The following is an 18,676-nucleotide window of genomic DNA, read 5'->3' on the forward strand; positions in this document are numbered from 1 at the left end:
TTCTTTTGCCTTGTGTGTTTTAATGCCATTCAACCTGCCAGCTCGTTTTGGTACCTTACCATAGTCCTCATTCTCCCTGTTATTTCATCTCACCCTTTTGAATGTTAAGCACTTTGGAACACCACTGGTTTTTAAATGTGCTATATAAATAAAGTTTGTTGTTGTTGTTGTTGTAAAAAAACAATAATAGGACAATGAAAGAATTAAAACAATAACTAAAACTAATTCAAATAAAACCAAACTGCTTGGATCATAGTGTGTTAAAAGCCAGGGCATAAAAATGTGTCTTTAGTAATGATTTAAATTGCTCAAGTGTTTGTGCAGATCTAATATTTAAGGGGAGACCGTTCCAAAGTCTGGGACCTGCCACAGAGAAGGATCTATCACCACGGGATTTGAGATTAGTCCGTGGGATGGACAGCATTAATTTTGAGCTAGACCTCATGGTTTTTCCTGGAGCATAGGCAGAGAGGAGCTCAGACAGGTAAGGAGGGGCTCGGGCATTAAGTGACTTATAAACAAAAAGTATAACTTTAAATTGGATCCTGTAGGAGACAGGAAGCCAGTGTAAAGAAGCTAAAACTGGGGTTATATGCTCTCTCCGTTTGGTACCAGTTAGCAGGCGAGCAGCTGCATTTTGAACCATCTGAAGACGATGGATGGTGGCCTGATCTAGACCATAATACAATGAATTGCAATAGTCTAATCTGCAAGTAAGAAGTAAGAGTCTTCGAATTTGGACAGCCTTCATCAAGTCGCTGTAACGTAATCGGCCTACAAATGCAGCCTCCGAAGGATGCTGCCCCTGACTTTGGACACAGCTACGATACCGGAAACTGCTTCTTCTTCGGGGTTTAATGGCAACTGGCATCCTTGTACATGCAGTGCTGCCATCTTCCGTTTCAGTCCGTTATTACACTCTTAAATCCTACAACTTTTGGGATCTTACAAAGCTTCAAACGAAGGTTGACTATTAAATTAGTTGTCGACGATTTTGATAGTCAACGTAATCATGACTAGTCGACAAATCGTGGCAGCCCTACCTTGCAGTATAAAGCCCCTTCAGGACACTGTTGTTGGGATTACAGTGGGATGCAAAAGTTTGGGCAACCTTGTTAATAGTCATTCTTTTCCTGTATACATCGTTGTTTGGTACAATAAAAAAATGCCAGTTAAATATATCATATAGGAGACACACACAGTGATATTTGAGAAGTGAAATGAAGTTTAGTGGATTTACAGAAAGTGTGCAATAATTGTTTAAACAAAATCAGGCAGGTGCATAAATTTGGGCACTGTTGTCATTTTATTGATTCCAAAACCTTTACAACTAATTATTGGAACCCAAATTGGCTTGGTAACCTCAGTGACCCCTGACCTACATACACAGGTGAATCCAATAATGAGAAAGAGTATTTAAGGGGGTCAATTGTAAGTGTCCCTCCTCTTTTAATTTCCTCTGAAAAGTAGCAACATGGGAGTCCCAAAACAACTCTCAAATGACCTGAAGACAAAGACTGTTCACCATCATGGTTTAGGGGAAGGATACAGAAAGCTGTCTCAGAGATTTAGGCTGTCTGTTTCCACAGTTAGGAACATATTGAGAAAATGGAAGACCACAGGCTCAGTTCAAGTTAAGGCTCGAAGTGGCAGACTAAGAAAAAAAATCTCAGATAGACAGAAGCGACAAATGGTGAGAAGAGTCAGAGTCAACCTACAGACCAGCACCAAAGACCTACTACATCATCTTGCAGCAGATGGAGTCACAGTGCATCGTTCAACCATTCGGCGCACTTTACACAAGGAGATGCTGTATGTGAGAGTGATGCAGAGGAAGCCTTTTCTCCGCCCACAGCACAAACAGCCGCTTGAGGTTTGCTAAAGCACATTTGGACAAGCAAGCTTCATTCTGGAATAAGGTGCTGTGGACTGATGAAACTAAAATTGAGTTATTTGGGCATAACAAGGGGCGTTATGCATGGAGGAAAAAGAACACAGCATTCAAAAAAAAAAAAAAACCCTGCTACCTACAGTAAAATATGGTGGTGGTTCCATCATGCTGTGGGGCTGTGTGGCCAGTGCAGGGACTGGGAATCTTGTCAAAGTTGAGGGACACATGGATTCCACTCAGTATCAGCAGATTCTGGAGACAAATGTCCAGGAATCAGTGACAAAGCTGAAGCTTCTTAATTTTCTTCTCTCGTATGCTTTCATAAGGTCAGTACTGTTAGGGCAGTTAGCATTCTCTTAAAGTCTGTTTGTATGTTTTATTTACTGGTGGCCACTTGTTGGTTTATATTATGGTTAAAAAAAAGAAAGAAAGAAAAAAGAAACAACATAATTTAAAAAGATGTTTGAAACTCAAGAAGTCAGAAATTCCACCAAGCGGAGCATTTTTAAAATCAGGGTCAAACCTATACTTCTCTATAGTTCATAAACATGGAGCAGGACAAAGACAGCGCTCTGGAAACGTCAGTTTCCTTGTTGCAGTTCGTCCTTAGATTCGTCATGTGTCTCTATAACATCTCTCTGAGGTCTCATTAGGACCCAACATGAGTTAGATTTCTTAATACAAAACTGAATCTATCTATTAAGGTTTTGCATACCTATTCTGTGCAACTCTACTTCAGGGTTCCACATGATGCCCAGCTGCTGCCCGGTCCAGACGATGCCGCTTTTGGTTTCCTGCTTCAGTGCAAGCTGCTCTTCTTCCTGATTGATGGAGATTTCCTCTTGTTCCTCTTTAATCTGTGGAGGATCTTTGTCCTGCTGGTCCAGACTGGAGTTCCTCTCCTGGCTACAGACCTGCGGGTCATCCAGATCCTCATTTTCCTTACAATCATGTTGCTGTGGGAGGTCTTGACGGACACAACACATAAGAAAAAAGTTACACTGTGAGCAGGTCTCTCAGATATGTGAGCGATATTTAAATATTCTCTCTCATGCAGTGAACAGCGAAGAATTCTGTTTACATGGAGAAAGTCATCATTTATGAGGCGTACAGCTCGCTTCTCCAACTTGGTCCTTGTGGCCAATAATCCCGTTTTCAGCGTCTCAACATTTTTCTACATTCTGCGTACAGTTCTGGGCCAACATGACTGAAATCTGGTGGAATTTTTTGTTTTTTATTAAACAAACAGAAGATTTGAAATCCAGTTTTTATTTTACTGTGCTAACAGAAAACATGTCTTCAGTGAGGTAGTATCCCAGGCAGTAATGCACGCCACGTGTCTTTGTGACATCATCACCTGGCCTATTGATATGAGTCATAGTCACTTCAGTATTATGAAATCTGTATATTACAGATTCACATACCTATTTTGGTCAGCCGTAATCCAGGTTTACACAAGAAATCCAGCTGTTCTCCGGTCCAGACATGAATGCCTTCATCCTCCTGCTTCAATTCAAGCTGCTTTCCTTCCTCACTGCTGCAGGTTTCCTCCCGTTCCTCTTTAGTCTGTGGAGGCTCTGGGTCCTCCTGGTTGAGACTGGAGCTCCTTTCCTGGTCACAGACCTGCTGATCATCCAGACCTTCGTGTTCAACAAAGGGACACAAGAAAATAGTGACTAATGTGATGATAAGAAAGATCAAGAAGGATGAAAAGGGGTCACCTATTGAGAATCAAGTTTATCCTTTCACGGCCTCTTACATTCTTGCAGATGTTGCCACAGAAACATTCACTCATAGTCATGTGTTCATTGGGTGATGTTGATAACCGTACAGACTTCTGGGGTCTAATTTTTAGATGTGAGTGCCAGTGATCATCACACAATGTGAATAAACAAACAACCGAACGAACAGTAGCATGATTTGAATATGATCATGAAAGCTTAAAGTACTTTAAGACGGCAGACTGGAAGTCTTTGTTTTTTGACCAATGCATTAAACTATATATTTTTAGATATAAGTTTTAACGGCCGCCATTTTCATTCTGAGTATTTATTATATGGCGTGTTGTGGGGAAAAGCCTGTTCTTACATTTGAGTCTAAGGTTTATTTGAGCACCTGACGGCTCTTTTTTTGCTTCTCATCTATAAACTCTCTCCACAACCTTTCAAATGTTTCTTCTGTAGGTGGTCGAACAGAAATGTCGTGTTTGAGTCCGTGGTGGGGACCGCTTTGCGGCATAATTTGCATAGCAGAGTTTTCTGATCCGTGTCAGATTTTTCATAACCAAACCATGTCCATGCTACAGGGGGAGCCCCTGGTTTAGGAATAACATCCTCAATTTGTTTTGACTGGTCCTTCTGTTTGGAGCTACCAGGTTCTGCCTCATCTTTATTGATAGCCAGTGAAGATGAAACCAATGACAAAAATATTGCTGTAAATGTATTTTGCGACACCACAAAACAAATAATAGCGTATCATTTGAAACGATAGAGGTTTTAATTTGATCATTGGATATATTTCGTCACAGTGCACAGCTGTAATGTTAGCCTACTACAGGGGTTCCCAAAGTGGGGGGCGCAGAGCCATTGCACGTGGGCGCGGTATGAATGTTTATTTTATTTTATTTTTAAAAAAAAAAATAAAAAAAAAATGCTTGGACACTGCTAGAATAATGGACAGGTTTTTTTTGACGGGGCTCCCACACAAACGCAAAGCAGAGGTTGAAGCATCGCCGAATATGTTTCCAAACCAACTTCCTTCAAAGCCAAAAACTAGAAAATATGATGAAGCATATCTTGCATTTGGCTTCGCCTGCAAAACTGAGTTTTCTCCAACCTTTTCGGTGATTCGAAACGCCGTTTGCGTGTGGACAAAAGGACCAAAGACATTGAAAAATCTGTGTTTACAAAAATACCCATGTTGGTGTGGACGTAGCATAAAAGAGCTAATAGTTTTACTGCTACCTGTAATTTAATGCAGTTTAATTATTTTTTATCAAAGGTTTAATGTGTGAAATAACTGCAATGGAGTTCAAAAACAAAATATGGGTGAGTGTGGTTGGTGGAAAAAATTTTTCTATACGACATTATGGTGTTCTGACAAACCATCCTACTTTGGCAAAACGTCCTACCGTAAGTAGTTTATGCACATTTCTGTTGTCACAGAGTAATTCCAGCACAAATTTAAGTAGGTATGACGGTTTACCACTTAACTTTGCCCATCAGAGTATGTTTCTAGCTCTTATTAACAAAGGTAGGATGGTTCGCCACTGAATTTTAGGTAGTGAAGTATTTCTAGCTCAGATAAACAAAGGTAAGACGATTTGCCTCTTAATTTAGCTGTTAAAGCATGCTTGTAGGTCACATTCACAAAGGCAGGATGGTTTGGCACTGAATTTTATCAGAGTATTTTTCTAGCTAATATTCATAAAGGTAAGACGGCTCACAACTTAACTTCGTATTGTGCACATGCGGAGAAACAACAGGTACGATGATTTGTCTGCACATGATTGCTTGCAGCGTTACGACCCGGCTCAAAAGCCGCAACATAAAAAGGAGATGAATACCAGAGTTTTAGTGAGAAGAGGTTTTATCTTAAAATGGCATAGCAGGTTGGCTAAAATGGCCACCAAGGCAAAGACTAGTGAGCTTCCTGAAAGCCTGCCTCAGGTATGTTTTTATCAACACCTGACTAGGTGGGGCCAATTAGCACCAGCTGAACATACTGAGGAGATTAGGGGCTGCAGAGGGACGTAACAGGTGGCTAGTAGCCTTCAGTTATAGCAATCATTCACACGGCAATATTACATTCATGTAGTTGTAAAAAGCATGAAAATATATCAAGTAATCCGGACCAAAGTATTCAAAATACATTATTCACATTGAGTAACTTAACAAAATACGTTACAAACTACATTTGGGCCATTAATTTGTAATCTGTAGTGGAAAACGTTTTAAAAGTAACTTTCTCAAAGCTGCACAGATATAACTGCATACACTTTACTGTGGTGTATTACTAATTTAGATCAATGCATTTAGATCATGCCCACGTGAATCACACGATGATCCCCCAATCCTACATCTCCACAAGTTTACACACCTGTATTGTGTGACTTTATCCTGGGTCTGATATTCAGCAGTCTTAGCTGACGGATCTCCTCCTCATACCGGACGATCGTTTTTTCAAACTCTGAGAAGATTTCTTCTGCAGCAGTAGTTAACCTCTCCTTGATAAAATCTCTCAGATGCTGAACTGAAGACATTATTGCAACAGCAACCGATACCGCCAAACCAACGTCTTCAAACGTAACTCGGGTCAACTCAGTCACTTAAATCGGGCGCCATTGCCGCTATTCTTCTTTTATTGCACTTACGGTAGGCTGGAGGTATCAAAGGCGTAATACTGCCCTCATCAGGTCAGTCCAACATAAAGTCTGGTACTTTGCAGAAAACTGCAATTTTGCCATGAGATTATTAGTGATATCCTGGAATAAAGAAAGAAGAAAATACTTTGATTTAAGTTTGAGTTATTGGAAAACCCTTTAGTTTGATCCAGCATTAATCATTTAACAGAACAAATAAGAGTGACTTCATTGATAATGGTCACTCTAAAAATAATTATAGAAAATCTTTTTAATAAACGAGGGTCTCCTGATTTCTCTGGTACGGTCCATGAAGCGGAAGTGAAATAACAATATACAAATACATTAATATAAATATACTACAGACATTTAGAGCACAGAGAAATTTAACGTATCATGTGGAGCAAATAATGACGGACAATTAGGATAAGGCTGTTGTTTTCATTTTGGTCGCCTTTCTCTTCCCCTCTGATAATAACAGCTGTGTAGTGGAAATTCATTTAGTTTGACAAACCAAACATTCCACAATTAAAAATCCACAAGCCACTGCTGCACTGAGATAATATTTTGTACTCAGGCAAAAGAAGTCCACTGTCCAAATTTGAAAGTTGCGTTTTTATGGTCTAAGAAGCTTGCAAAGAAAAGCGTCTGGACTTCTTTAAGTTGCTTGAAGACGTTTCACCTCTCATCCAAGAAGCTTCTTCAGTTCTAGGGTCAAATGGTGGAGAGTCCCACATTTAAGCCCTGTGGGAGTATACCCCCAAAGAGGGACAAAGGGACCCCCTGATGATCCTCCACCTAATCACATGAGCCAAGGTGTGAAAACGGGTGTGGGTCACAATCAGCCAGGGTTTCGGGTGAGCTCATTGTGAAACCTAGCCCCACCCTATCATGTGATTTCCTGAGGTAAGATGGCCCAGGGTGTGAGTGGGCGTTAAGGCGCCTGGGAATGGATCTCAAAACTGGATTATAGATGGCCGACAGTTGGTGTCGTAAGCCACCGCCTCTGTGCAAAATGGTCGCTCACAGTGGACATACAGTGGCTTGCAAAAGTATTCGCCCCCCTTGAACTTTTCCACATTTTGTCACATTACAGCCACAAACATGAATCAATTTTATTGGAATTCCACGTGAAAGACCAATACAAAGTGGTGTACACGTGAGAAGTGGAACGAAAATCATACATGATTCCAAACATTTTTTACAAATAAATAACTGAAAAGTGGGGTGTGCGTAATTATTCAGCCCCCTGAGTCAATACTTTGTAGAACCACCTTTTGCTGCAATTACAGCTGCCATTTCACTGCAGGGCAACCTGCATGTGGCGAATAAAGCCTTGATTGATTGATTGATTGATTGAACAGCAGGTTTCAGATCTTGCCACAGATTCTCGATTGGATTTAGATCTGGACTTTGACTGGGCCATTCTAACACATGGATATGTTATGTTTAGGGTCATTGTCCTACTGGAAGGTGAACCTCCGCCCCAGTCTCAAGCCTTTTGCAGACTCCAAGAGGTTTTCTTCCAAGATTGCCCTGTATTTGGCTCCATCCTCCAGCTTCCCATCAACTCTGACCAGCTTCCCTGTCCCTGCTGAAGAGAAGCACCCCCAGAGCATGATGCTGCCACCACCATATTTGACAGTGGGGATGGTGTGTTCAGAGTGATGTGCAGTGTTAGCTTTCCGCAACACATAGCGTTTTGCATTTTGGCCAAAAAGTTCCATTTTGGTCTCATTTGACCAGAGCACCTTCTTCCACATGTTTGCTGTGTCCCTCACATGGCTTGTGGCAAACTGCAAACGGGACTTCTTATGGTTTTCTGTTAACAATGGCTTTCTTCTTGCCACTCTTCCATAAAGGCCATGTTGAGCTAGTTAATAGGTATGCCCTCATTGTCATCTGTTGTGATTTTATTTTGAAAGGATGCTTCCTGTTATGCTGCGGAGTATGCGCGAGAGTTCAATAAACAAAGTCACCTTTTGGTGTGAATGTTCCGATAAAAGCCGATGCCCCACGTGTGATTATTCCTCCATCTAGATATTAAGTACCTTCAATATTCATGCAGATTCTGCTGGAAGACCCGTCTCTGCTAACAGGCCAACTTTGTGCAGTGCACGACTAATAGTTGTCCTATGGACAGATTCCCCCACCTGAGCTGTAGATCTCTGCAGCTCGTCCAGAGTCACCATGGGCCTCTTGGCTGCATTTCTGATCAGCGCTCTCCTTGTTCGGCCTGTGAGTTTAGGTGGACGGCCTTGTCTTGGTAGATTTACAACTGTGCCATACTCGTTCCATTTCTGAATGATCGCTTGAACAGTGCTCCATGGGATGTTCAAGGCTTGCGAAATCTTTTTGTAGCCTAAGCCTGCTTTAAATTTCTCAATAACATTATCCCTGACCTGTCTGGTGTGTTCTTTGGACTTCATACTGTTGTTGCTCCCAATATTCTCTTAGACAACCTCTGAAGCCGTCACAGAGCAGCTGTACTGACATTAGATTACACAGGTGCACTCTATTTAGTCATTAGCACTATGGCGATCGTAGCTCAGGGGATATGGAAGCTCATCTATAACCGGAAGGTTGCCGGTTCGATCCCCCTGGTTGCTGATCGCCGGGCTGATGGCGTGATATGGCAGCCTCGCTTCTGTCAGTCTGCCCCAGGGCAGCTATGGCTACAACTGTAGCTTGCCTCCACCAGTGTGTGAATGTGAGAGTGAATGAATAGTGGAATTGTAAAGTGCTTTGGTTGCCTAGAAAAGCGCTATATAAATGCAATCAATTATTATTATTATTTGCACTAGGCAATGTCTATGGGCAACTGACTGCACTCAGACCAAAGGGGGCTGAATAATTATGCACAACCCACTTTTCAGTTATTTATTTGTAAAAAATGTTTGGAATCATGTATGATTTTATTTCCACTTCTCACGTGTACACCACTTTGTATTGGTCTTTCACGTGGAATTCCAATAAAATTGATTCATATTTGTGGTTGTAATGTGACAAAATGTAGAAGAGTTCAATGGGGCCAAATACTTTTACAAGCCACTGTATATACATACTTATTAATCCCTAACCATGCTCAACATTCTATTGAATCCTACTATTCATTGTTACCCCTAATTCCCATTATCACTTACCCCACACAATAAACAAGGAATGAGGGAAATGTATAAACCTAGCTACAGTGATAGATATAATCTTGATACAATTTAGCATAGTTATATATACAATGGGTCATCAACTTATCAGTTTCATACTCTTCCAAAAGCAGTTTTCGAAACATCTTTATGAACTGACTAATGCCTGAACGTTGCTGTAGGTCCACAGGAAAACTGTTCAACAGTTTTACCACACAAATGGTAATACAAAATGTTTTAACCTTTGTCCGTGCTTTAAGAGTCTTCAGATTTCATTTTCCTCTCAATTCATAGTCCCCTTCTCTGTCAAAAAACACCCTCTGCACATATCCTGGTAACATATTATATCTGGCTTTGTACATAGTTTTTGCAGTTTTATATTTTATAAGATCCATAAACTTCAGAATTTTTAATTTCAAGAACATAATGTTAGTGTGGTCCCTAAATCCTGCTTTAGTAATCATCCTGATAGCTTTTTTCTGAATTTTATATAATGGTTGAAGTGAAGTTTTGTATGTATTTCCCCGGATTTCCACACAGTATTCCAAATATGGCAGTATAAGTGAACAGTAAAGTACCCGCAGTGATTTGGAAAAATGCAAAAAATGTTTAGCTTTACTCAGTACAGAGATGCTTCTTGACAGTTTAGCTTGTATATGCTTTATGTGAGGTTTCCAGCAGATTTTGTTGTCTATTATCACATCCAGAAATTTTGTATGAGAAACTTGCTCTACTTCAACATCATTTGCTCCAGCATCTTTCTTACAATTTCCAAATAATATAAATGTAGTTATGTTCAAATTTAGTGATAACTTGTTTCTGTCAAACCATGTTTTCAGTTTAATCATTTCTGGTGTGACAATTTCCAAAAGCTGCTGTGAATTCTCTCCAGCACAAAAAAATATTTGTATCATCTGCAAATAAAATAAACTGTAATATATCAGATGTTTTACATATACCATTGATGTACAGGATAAACAGTTTTGGTCCCAATACTGATCTCTGTGGAACTCCACAAACAATGTCCAGGCACTCTGATTGATATTCACCAAGCTTCACAAACTGTTGCCTGTCTCTCAAATAACTCCTGACCCACTCTAGCACCAATCCTCTAATGCCACAGTACTCCAGTTTATCAAGTAATATTTCATGATTAATTGCGTCAAAAGCTTTTTTTTAGGTCAATGAAAACACCAACTGTGCATTGTCTATATTGGTGATATTTTCAATAAGTTCCATTAACGCCATGGATGTTGATCTGTTTGGTCTGAAACCATACTGACTGTCCACTATTATTTTATATTTATCTATAAATTTGTCAAGTCTATTAATGAAAACTTTTATTAAATTATTAAATTATTAAACCAGTATTTTTGAAAATTGTGAAAGCAGAGAAACAGGCCTGTAATTTGTGAATTGGTGTCTATCTCCATTTTTAAACAGTGGTATTATTTTAGCTGTTTTTGTTTGTGTTGGGAATTGACCAGTTTGTAGAGACAAATTGCAAATGTGTGTTAAGGGTTTGGAGATGCCATCAATAACTTTCTTAACGATTTCCATATCAATGTCATCAAAGTCTGTAGAATTTTTGTTGGTGATTTCCTGACAATATCAGTGATTTCCTTTTCTTCTACCACCTTTAAAAACATTGAATGAGGATTACGTTGAATGAGTTTAGTTTCTTTCTCTGCACAATTTCTTGTATCAGGAATTCTATCAGCCCAACACTTACAAAGAATTTATTGGACTCATTAACCACATCACTCATGTTATTAATATTTCTATCATTATTAGTGAAATACAAAGGATAATTTAACTGCCTAGAACCATTTTTAATGATGGCATTTAATGTTTTCCAAATCCCTTTAATGTTATATGTAATAATGTAGGTTAATTGGATAATCGAAATTGTCACTAGGTGTGAATGTGCGAGTGAATGTGAGTGTGAATGGTTGTCTGTCCCTGTGTGTTGACCCTGCGACAGACTGGCGACCTGTCCAGGGTGTACCCCGCCTCTCGCCCTATGACAGCTGGGATAGGCTCCAGCGCCCCCCGCGACCCTGAAAAGGATAAGCGGAAGCGAATGGATGGATGGATGGATTTAATAATTTCTCATAATATTCCTTTTTACATGACCTCAAAACACTACTTAATTTATTTTTATATTTTTTGTATTTATTTTCAGCTTCTATAGTTCTGTTCTTTATAAATTCTCTATATAAGGTATTTTTCTTTTTACATGCATTTTGTAATCCTTTTGTGATCCATGGGCACGCTGCATATTTTTGTTTGTTGCTATATTTCTTTACTGGGCTACGGCTATCATATAACAGTTTAAATTTTCCTAAAAAAGTCTCATAAGCTTTATCAATATTTTTTTCCTTATACACCATCTCCCATTCTTGCTTAAGTAAATTACTTTTAAATGCATTTATGGACTCCTCTGTTCTCACTCGTTTGTATTTTGTAGTATTTTCCTGTTTGACCTTCCTGTTATTGCTGTCATACACTGCAAGAACAGGTAGATGATCACTAATGTCATTAATTAGGAGACCACTTATAGATCTGTTTTCTATTTCATTCAAATATTCATTTCAAATATATTGTCTATTAAGGTTGCCGACTGTACTGTAATCCTGCTGGGCTTAGTGATCATTGGAACGAGTCCCATGCTATACATTGTATTAATAAACTCATCTGTCATACTATGTTTTTTTGGAATGAATAGGTCTATGTTGAAATCCCCACAAATGAACATAACTTTTTGATTTGTCTCAATAAATGTTTTATCTACCCACTCCTTAAACATTTCAATGTTAGAACCTGGTGTTCTATATATACAACTTACAATGACATTTTTCTTTTTTTCCATACTAATTTCTATTGTTACACACTCTAATATGTTGTCCACCACCACGGTCATTTTTCCACTACCCTGTATTTAAATTTTTGTCCACAAACAAAGCCACACCCCCACCATTCTTATTCTTTCTGTTCATAAAATTTAGTTAATATCCATCTATTTCAAAGTCCACTCCTTTCTCCTTATTAATCCAGGTCTCAGATACTGCAATCACACTGAATTGATGTGCAAATTTGCTTAAATATTCTCTTATGTTGTGAAAGTTGGCATACAAACTTCTACTATTAAAGTGGATTATGGACATTTTGCAGTCAGCCTTGACAATTTTATTGAATTGTTCTTCAGCATAGTAACAGCAGGTGTTACTGGTGTTAAAAAAGTTCAATTCTTGATCAATGTCCTGCTCTGTGAAGTGTGTATGTATTCCGTGTTTTGTGGTGAATTTAACTCCAGATTCTCATGATTAGCAATCCTCTGTGATAGCAGTGTATAATTCCCAGATGTTAAATTAGTTGATTGTGTTATAATTTAATATGTTGTGCTTTAGTTTCTGTTGTTACCTTCTTGGTTTGATGAGTGTAGATTATTTGTTCAGCTTCTTGCATTTGTGGTCCATGTGGCTTGTTATTATTTTTCCAGATCCTGGATGTGTTTGATGACCAGCACTTTGGCTTCCTCCAGTGTTCCGTTGAGTTTAATAAATATTTTACAATTTGCAGTCCAGGTATTTTGAATTTTCTTTAGGTGCCGTGCTTTTCCTGGGCAGAAGGTGGCATGCCTTGATGTTATTAGAGTCCAGGTCGATCCCTTTTGACTGCAAGAAACCAGCCACCTGTTGCTCTGCAGAGCTAACATCCAGTTCTCCATGCTCTTCTTTGCTGTCAGCAGTCACGGCCCGAGCATATGACCGAGGTTTTATCTTTAGCCCCATGATGATCACATCATTTATTCTCGTGTATTGCTCCAGGTCCGTGACCCTGCTCTCCAGATAGACAATCCATTTCTCCTTCTCTGCATTCTGATTGTCAAGGAGATAAGGTCGCTTCACAATGTCCAGGATATATTTCTGTTGTAGCTTGATAGCTGATGTTTCTTCAGTTAAAAAGTCCAATGACTTTTTAATGTCCTCAATTTCCTCAGCTGTTGGTGTTCTCTTAAGCCCCATTTCTGAAGTAGTAGTTAATTTCAACTCACCAAAAACGCTGCTTAGTTGTTGGTGCCTGCTGGAGGATCCTAGGCCTAGAAGCTGCTGGAGGATCCTGGGCCTGGTGGCTGTTGGAGGATCCTGGGCCTTTCAATGGAACAGTCCTTGTAAGTGGATATCAGGCCTTTGAAGAGCAAAATTTTGTATTTTGGTCTAGACACCCAAAAATGTGATGTGGACACCAGGTCCTAAGAGGTTAATGAAGATTTTGATACAAATTGGTGTTACTGAAGCTCCCAGAGGGAGAGGTGTGTTATTTAAATAAAATGCATGCTAGTTTCAATTCATGTTGGGTACCTCCTAAGGAATTGTAGACCGCATTAATTAAGTCCACTGTAATGTTTAATTGGCTAGCTTAATCTGAAAATACCACTGCAGATTTGTTTGAATAAACTTTTTTCACGTCACTGATGGTGGTATAAAAAAAAAAAGGAAGACATGCTCTTAGCAGACAGGGGAGGTGTGTGTTCAGTGTTTGCTATTATGTGCCCCACTTTTTGAGGACCTGGAAAGTGAGGACGAGAATCAAGGAAATTAGTATGATGAAGCCCCTTGAATGTGTTGAATCTTCCTGACCAGTTGCTTCATTAAAAGGCAGATCACACAAAGCCCTGTTTAACAGCTCGTTTGGAAGCACTGTAAGTTTTTCAAAGAGCAGCAGGATTGTGGAGTCGCATATTTGAAAGGCTTTGCAGAATTTCTTCAGGCCGGAAAGATGTTGATTCAGGCTTTTGGAACACAATTTAAACCAAAACACAAAATCGACAGGAGATGATGTAAAATTTGATGCCAACAGTTTTATTGAACATACAAGATTAAAAACAACTTAAAAGAAAGCAAAGCTCTCTAGGGTGTTCGCCATAAGCACATGGAGGCCAAAAGCCAACAAAGATAAATAAAGATGAAGACTCCCGGGACACTTCTGAGCTCCTTTATGGGAGATGAGTCACCAGCTCCTCCTCCTTTATTATATAATTATCCATATTTTATCTTTAAAATGAATAATCTACAATCTTAAACTGGATTTATTTCCTGTCAAAATGGAACACAACACTGTTAAAATTACACATTAGTCCATATTATTATATCTCAAAACAACAGCTGGGTATCACCAGGTGTTCACATAAAAGTAGTGTAAGTTATGTTATAAATATAAATAATAAATGACCTAAAAATCTGGGTCACAAACAATACGAGAACATGGATCAACTTGTCAACATTGTCATTCCCTAAAATATTCCCTTTCCATCTACAAAGCACTTCCCATTAATGTCAATCCAGTGTATAAATTCAAACTGTGAACTTCAGACAAAAAAACAAAAAAAAACAAAACAAAAAGATTTCAATAAAGGCTACCTCACACGTGTAGTTGTTTTTTCAACAGATATTATCGAGTGTGTTTTAGAGAAATAGTTCTTTTTACATCAAGACACTAAAAATATCTCAAGCACTGTCGAGGCCATGCCAAAGAAAATGAAGAAACTTCAGCAAAGACAAAGCCTATAAACTATAAAACAATGACGTCAGAAAAAGGTGATAAAGGTGCACACATTTTATGCTGCAAGACAAACTGTTTGTCTTGACCATGTTTCAAAACAGAAACTGAGCTTCCAAAAGCCTTTTGAAATTTTCAGTTTTCAATGATCCAAACACTGTTTGTGTGTCCTACCATCACCATTTTCTAAGAATGAAACTTAGCATGTAGCATGTTTTCCTAATTGCATTTTCAACTGTACTGGAGAACTAAAATGTTTCACACAGGTGCTGCAACAATGTGGTTCTCACCTGTGTGAATTCGCATGTGACTCTTCAACTGACTCTTCTGAGTAAATCTTTTCCCACAGGTGCTACAAGCATGTGGCTTCTCACCTGTGTGAATTTGCATGTGTGTTTTCAAATTTGATTTTACATGAAATCTTTTCCCACAGCTGCTACAAGAATGTGGCTTCTCACCTGTGTGAATTCGCATGTGACTCCTCAACTGACTCTTCTGAGTGAATCTTTTGCCACAGGCGCTACAAGAATGTGGCTTCTCACCTGTGTGAATTCGCATGTGCCTATTCAAAATTTGTTTCAAACTAAATCTTTTCCCACAGGTGCTACAAGAATGTGGCTTCTCACCTGTGTGAATTCGCATGTGTGTTTTCAAATTTGATTTTACATGAAATCTTTTCCCACAGGTGCTACAAGAATGTGGCTTCTCACCTGTGTGAATTCGCATGTGACTCCTCAACTGACTCTTCTGAGTGAATCTTTTGCCACAGGCGCTACAAGAATGTGGCTTCTCACCTGTGTGAATTCGCATGTGCCTATTCAAAATTTGTTTCAAACTAAATCTTTTCCCACAGGTGCTACAAGAATGTGGCTTCTCACCTGTGTGAATTCGCATGTGTGTTTTCAAATTTGATTTTACGTGAAATCTTTTCCCACAGGTGCTACAAGAATGTGGCTTCTCACCTGTGTGAATTCGCATGTGACTCTTCAACTGACCCTTCTGAGTGAATCTTTTGCCACAGGTGCTACAAGAATGTGGCTTCTCACCTGTGTGAATTCGCATGTGTGTTTTCAAATTTGATTTTACATGAAATCTTTTCCCACAGGTGCTACAAGAATGTGGCTTCTCACCTGTGTGAATTCGCATGTGACTCTTCAACTGACCCTTCTGAGTGAATCTTTTGCCACAGGTGCTACAAGAATGTGGCTTCTCACCTGTGTGAATTCGCATGTGTGTTTTCAAATTTGATTTTACATGAAATCTTTTCCCACAGGCGCTACAAGAATGTGGCTTCTCACCTGTGTGAATTCGCATGTGACTCTTCAACTGACCCCTCTGAGTAAATCTTTTCCCACAGGTGCTACATAAATGTGCTGTCTTGCAATTTTGAACTGTCAGGCCTGATACGATTTGCTCCGACTCATTTCTGTGTGAGTTACCATCCTTGATTTCATCCTGATCTGTGACAGGAGAGTTGTGAGAAAGGAGCTGGTCACTGCTTGGTTCTGGTTCACTGTGGTTACTTGCTTCACGAGCAGGAAAAGTTGCAGTCTCCTGCTTTAGAACAAGCGGTTTTTCCTCTTGAGTGGTACGGAGTTCCTCCTGTTCCTCTTTAATCTGTGAAGGATCCTTCTGGTGTAGACTGGAGTTCTTCTCCTGGTTACAGACCTGCTGATTTGTGAGCCCATCCTCGTCCTTACAGTCATGTTGTGGAAAATCTGAAGGAACAGATCAAAAAAACATACATTTGAGAAATTACAAGGTAAGCTTAACCATTAGCAGGCCTCCACATGGTAAGCATATTGCTTAGATATACCTATGAAGGCATGTTGTGAGGAGAATCCGTTTTACTGCTTCAGTGAAAACCATTTTGGCTGCTCATTTACAAATTCTACAAATAATATAAACAGACCATCTACGATGAGAAAATAAAGACAATATATAACCAAACAAAAGCACAAAGTGGTATCTCTTAAATTTTGTTATCAAAGTGCACAAAACATTTAAAAGTTTGTTTAAAATTAGTCAAAAACTTTACAGGACACTCACTGCAGGATTTATTTATTTATTCTTTAGATTAACCATTCATTGCCTGAAAGTTGGGGAGAATGGGAGGTAGAGCCTTCAGCTTTCAGGTCCCTCTTCTGTGGAAAAAGCTGCCGGTTTGGTTTCGGAAAACAGACTCTCTCTTTAAAAAGCTCTGCTTCCCATCGTGGTGAGGCGGAAGGAAGGCACAGAAAGCAGGATAGAAGAAGAACATCGAAGTGAGCGGACAGAAAAGGTAGTGCTTAACAGGTCAGAAAGGTAAGGAGGTACGAGGTTATGAATGGCCTTGAAGGTGAGCAGAAGAAGCTTGTAGATTATCCGGAATTTCACTGGGAGCCAGTGAAGTTCCTGAAGAACAGGGGTGATGTGCTGGTAGGAGAGAGTTCTGGTGATAATGCGAGCAGCAGAGTTCTGAACCAGTTGAATCATATGGAGGGATTTTTGGGGGACACCATGCAAGAGAGAGTTGCAGTAGTCAATGCGGGAGGTAACAAGACTGGGCAAGAATGGATGTAGACCGGGTGAAAAGAGAAGGACGAAATCTGTTAATGTTGCGTAGATGGAAATAGGCAGAACGGGTGAGATTATTGATGTGAGATTTATAGGAAAGTGAACTGTCTAGGATGGCACCAAAGCTTTTAACTTGAGGAGAAGGGAAAACCGTGGAGTTATCGATAGTGAGTGAGAAGTGGTTTGCCTTCAAAAGGTTGGATTTGGTGCCAATAAGGAGGATTTCAGTTTTATCCTTATTGAGCTTTAGAAAGAGTAATAAAGGTAATAGTAAAACTAAGTAGCTGCCGTCATTGTTGGAAACTGGAATTGGCTGGGCCGCGCTATGAATCTTGGGATAGGTTGGGCAGCGAAGGATACACCCGACCCATCCTTCAAACCTGGAAATGAAGGACACATTTGTCGGCCGCATTTGGAGGAGTCTTCGAATTTGGACAGCCTTCATCAAGTCGCTGTAACGTAATCGGCCTACAAATGCAGCCTCCGAAGGATGCTGCCCCTGACTTTGGACACAGCTACGATACCGGAAACTGCTTCTTCTTCGGGGTTTAATGGCAACTGGCATCCTTGTACATGCAGTGCTGCCATCTTCCGTTTCAGTCCGTTATTACACTCTTAAATCCTACTACTTATTCCTGCAACTTTTGGGATCTTACAAAGCTTCAAACGAAGGTTGACTATTAAATTAGTCGTCGACGATTTTGATAGTCAACGTAATCATGACTAGTCGACAAATCGTGGCAGCCCTACCTTGCAGTATAAAGCCCCTTCAGGACACTGTTGTTGGGATTACAGTGGGATGCAAAAGTTTGGGCAACCTTGTTAATAGTCATTCTTTTCCTGTATACATCGTTGTTTGGTACAATAAAAAATGCCAGTTAAATATATCATATAGGAGACACACACAGTGATATTTGAGAAGTGAAATGAAGTTTAGTGGATTTACAGAAAGTGTGCAATAATTGTTTAAACAAAATCAGGCAGGTGCATAAATTTGGGCACTGTTGTCATTTTATTGATTCCAAAACCTTTACAACTAATTATTGGAACCCAAATTGGCTTGGTAACCTCAGTGACCCCTGACCTACATACACAGGTGAATCCAATAATGAGAAAGAGTATTTAAGGGGGTCAATTGTAAGTGTCCCTCCTCTTTTAATTTCC

General features: G+C 39.6%; 2 protein-coding genes across 41 annotated transcripts in view; one reads left to right on the top strand and one right to left on the bottom strand.

The window, feature by feature from the left end:
* Positions 1 to 18,676, top strand: part of LOC109195563 (tripartite motif-containing protein 16) — a 1,176,058-nt gene that overhangs the window by 749,646 nt on the left and 407,736 nt on the right. The window lies entirely within an intron of this gene.
* The window catches only part of LOC102080865 (zinc finger protein 850), a 62,728-nt gene that overhangs the window by 3,209 nt on the left and 40,843 nt on the right, over positions 1 to 18,676 (bottom strand). For 17 of the 40 annotated variants that reach the window (XM_025900276.1, XM_025900271.1, XM_025900274.1 and 14 more), the window contains one exon: positions 15,882 to 16,217. In XM_025900276.1, the coding sequence (XP_025756061.1) occupies positions 15,882 to 16,217 (336 nt within the window). Of the gene's footprint in view, positions 1 to 2,606; positions 2,859 to 3,315; positions 3,532 to 5,989; positions 6,286 to 14,238; positions 15,851 to 15,881; positions 16,675 to 17,037; positions 17,198 to 18,676 lie in introns of those variants that run through there. The other 23 variants (XM_025900303.1, XM_019347745.2, XM_019347741.2 and 20 more) reach the window with 21 other exon arrangements.

The sequence above is a fragment of the Oreochromis niloticus genome, linkage group LG18, assembly GCF_001858045.2.
Source record: "Oreochromis niloticus isolate F11D_XX linkage group LG18, O_niloticus_UMD_NMBU, whole genome shotgun sequence".
In the NCBI taxonomy this organism is placed as follows: Eukaryota; Metazoa; Chordata; class Actinopteri; order Cichliformes; family Cichlidae; genus Oreochromis; species Oreochromis niloticus.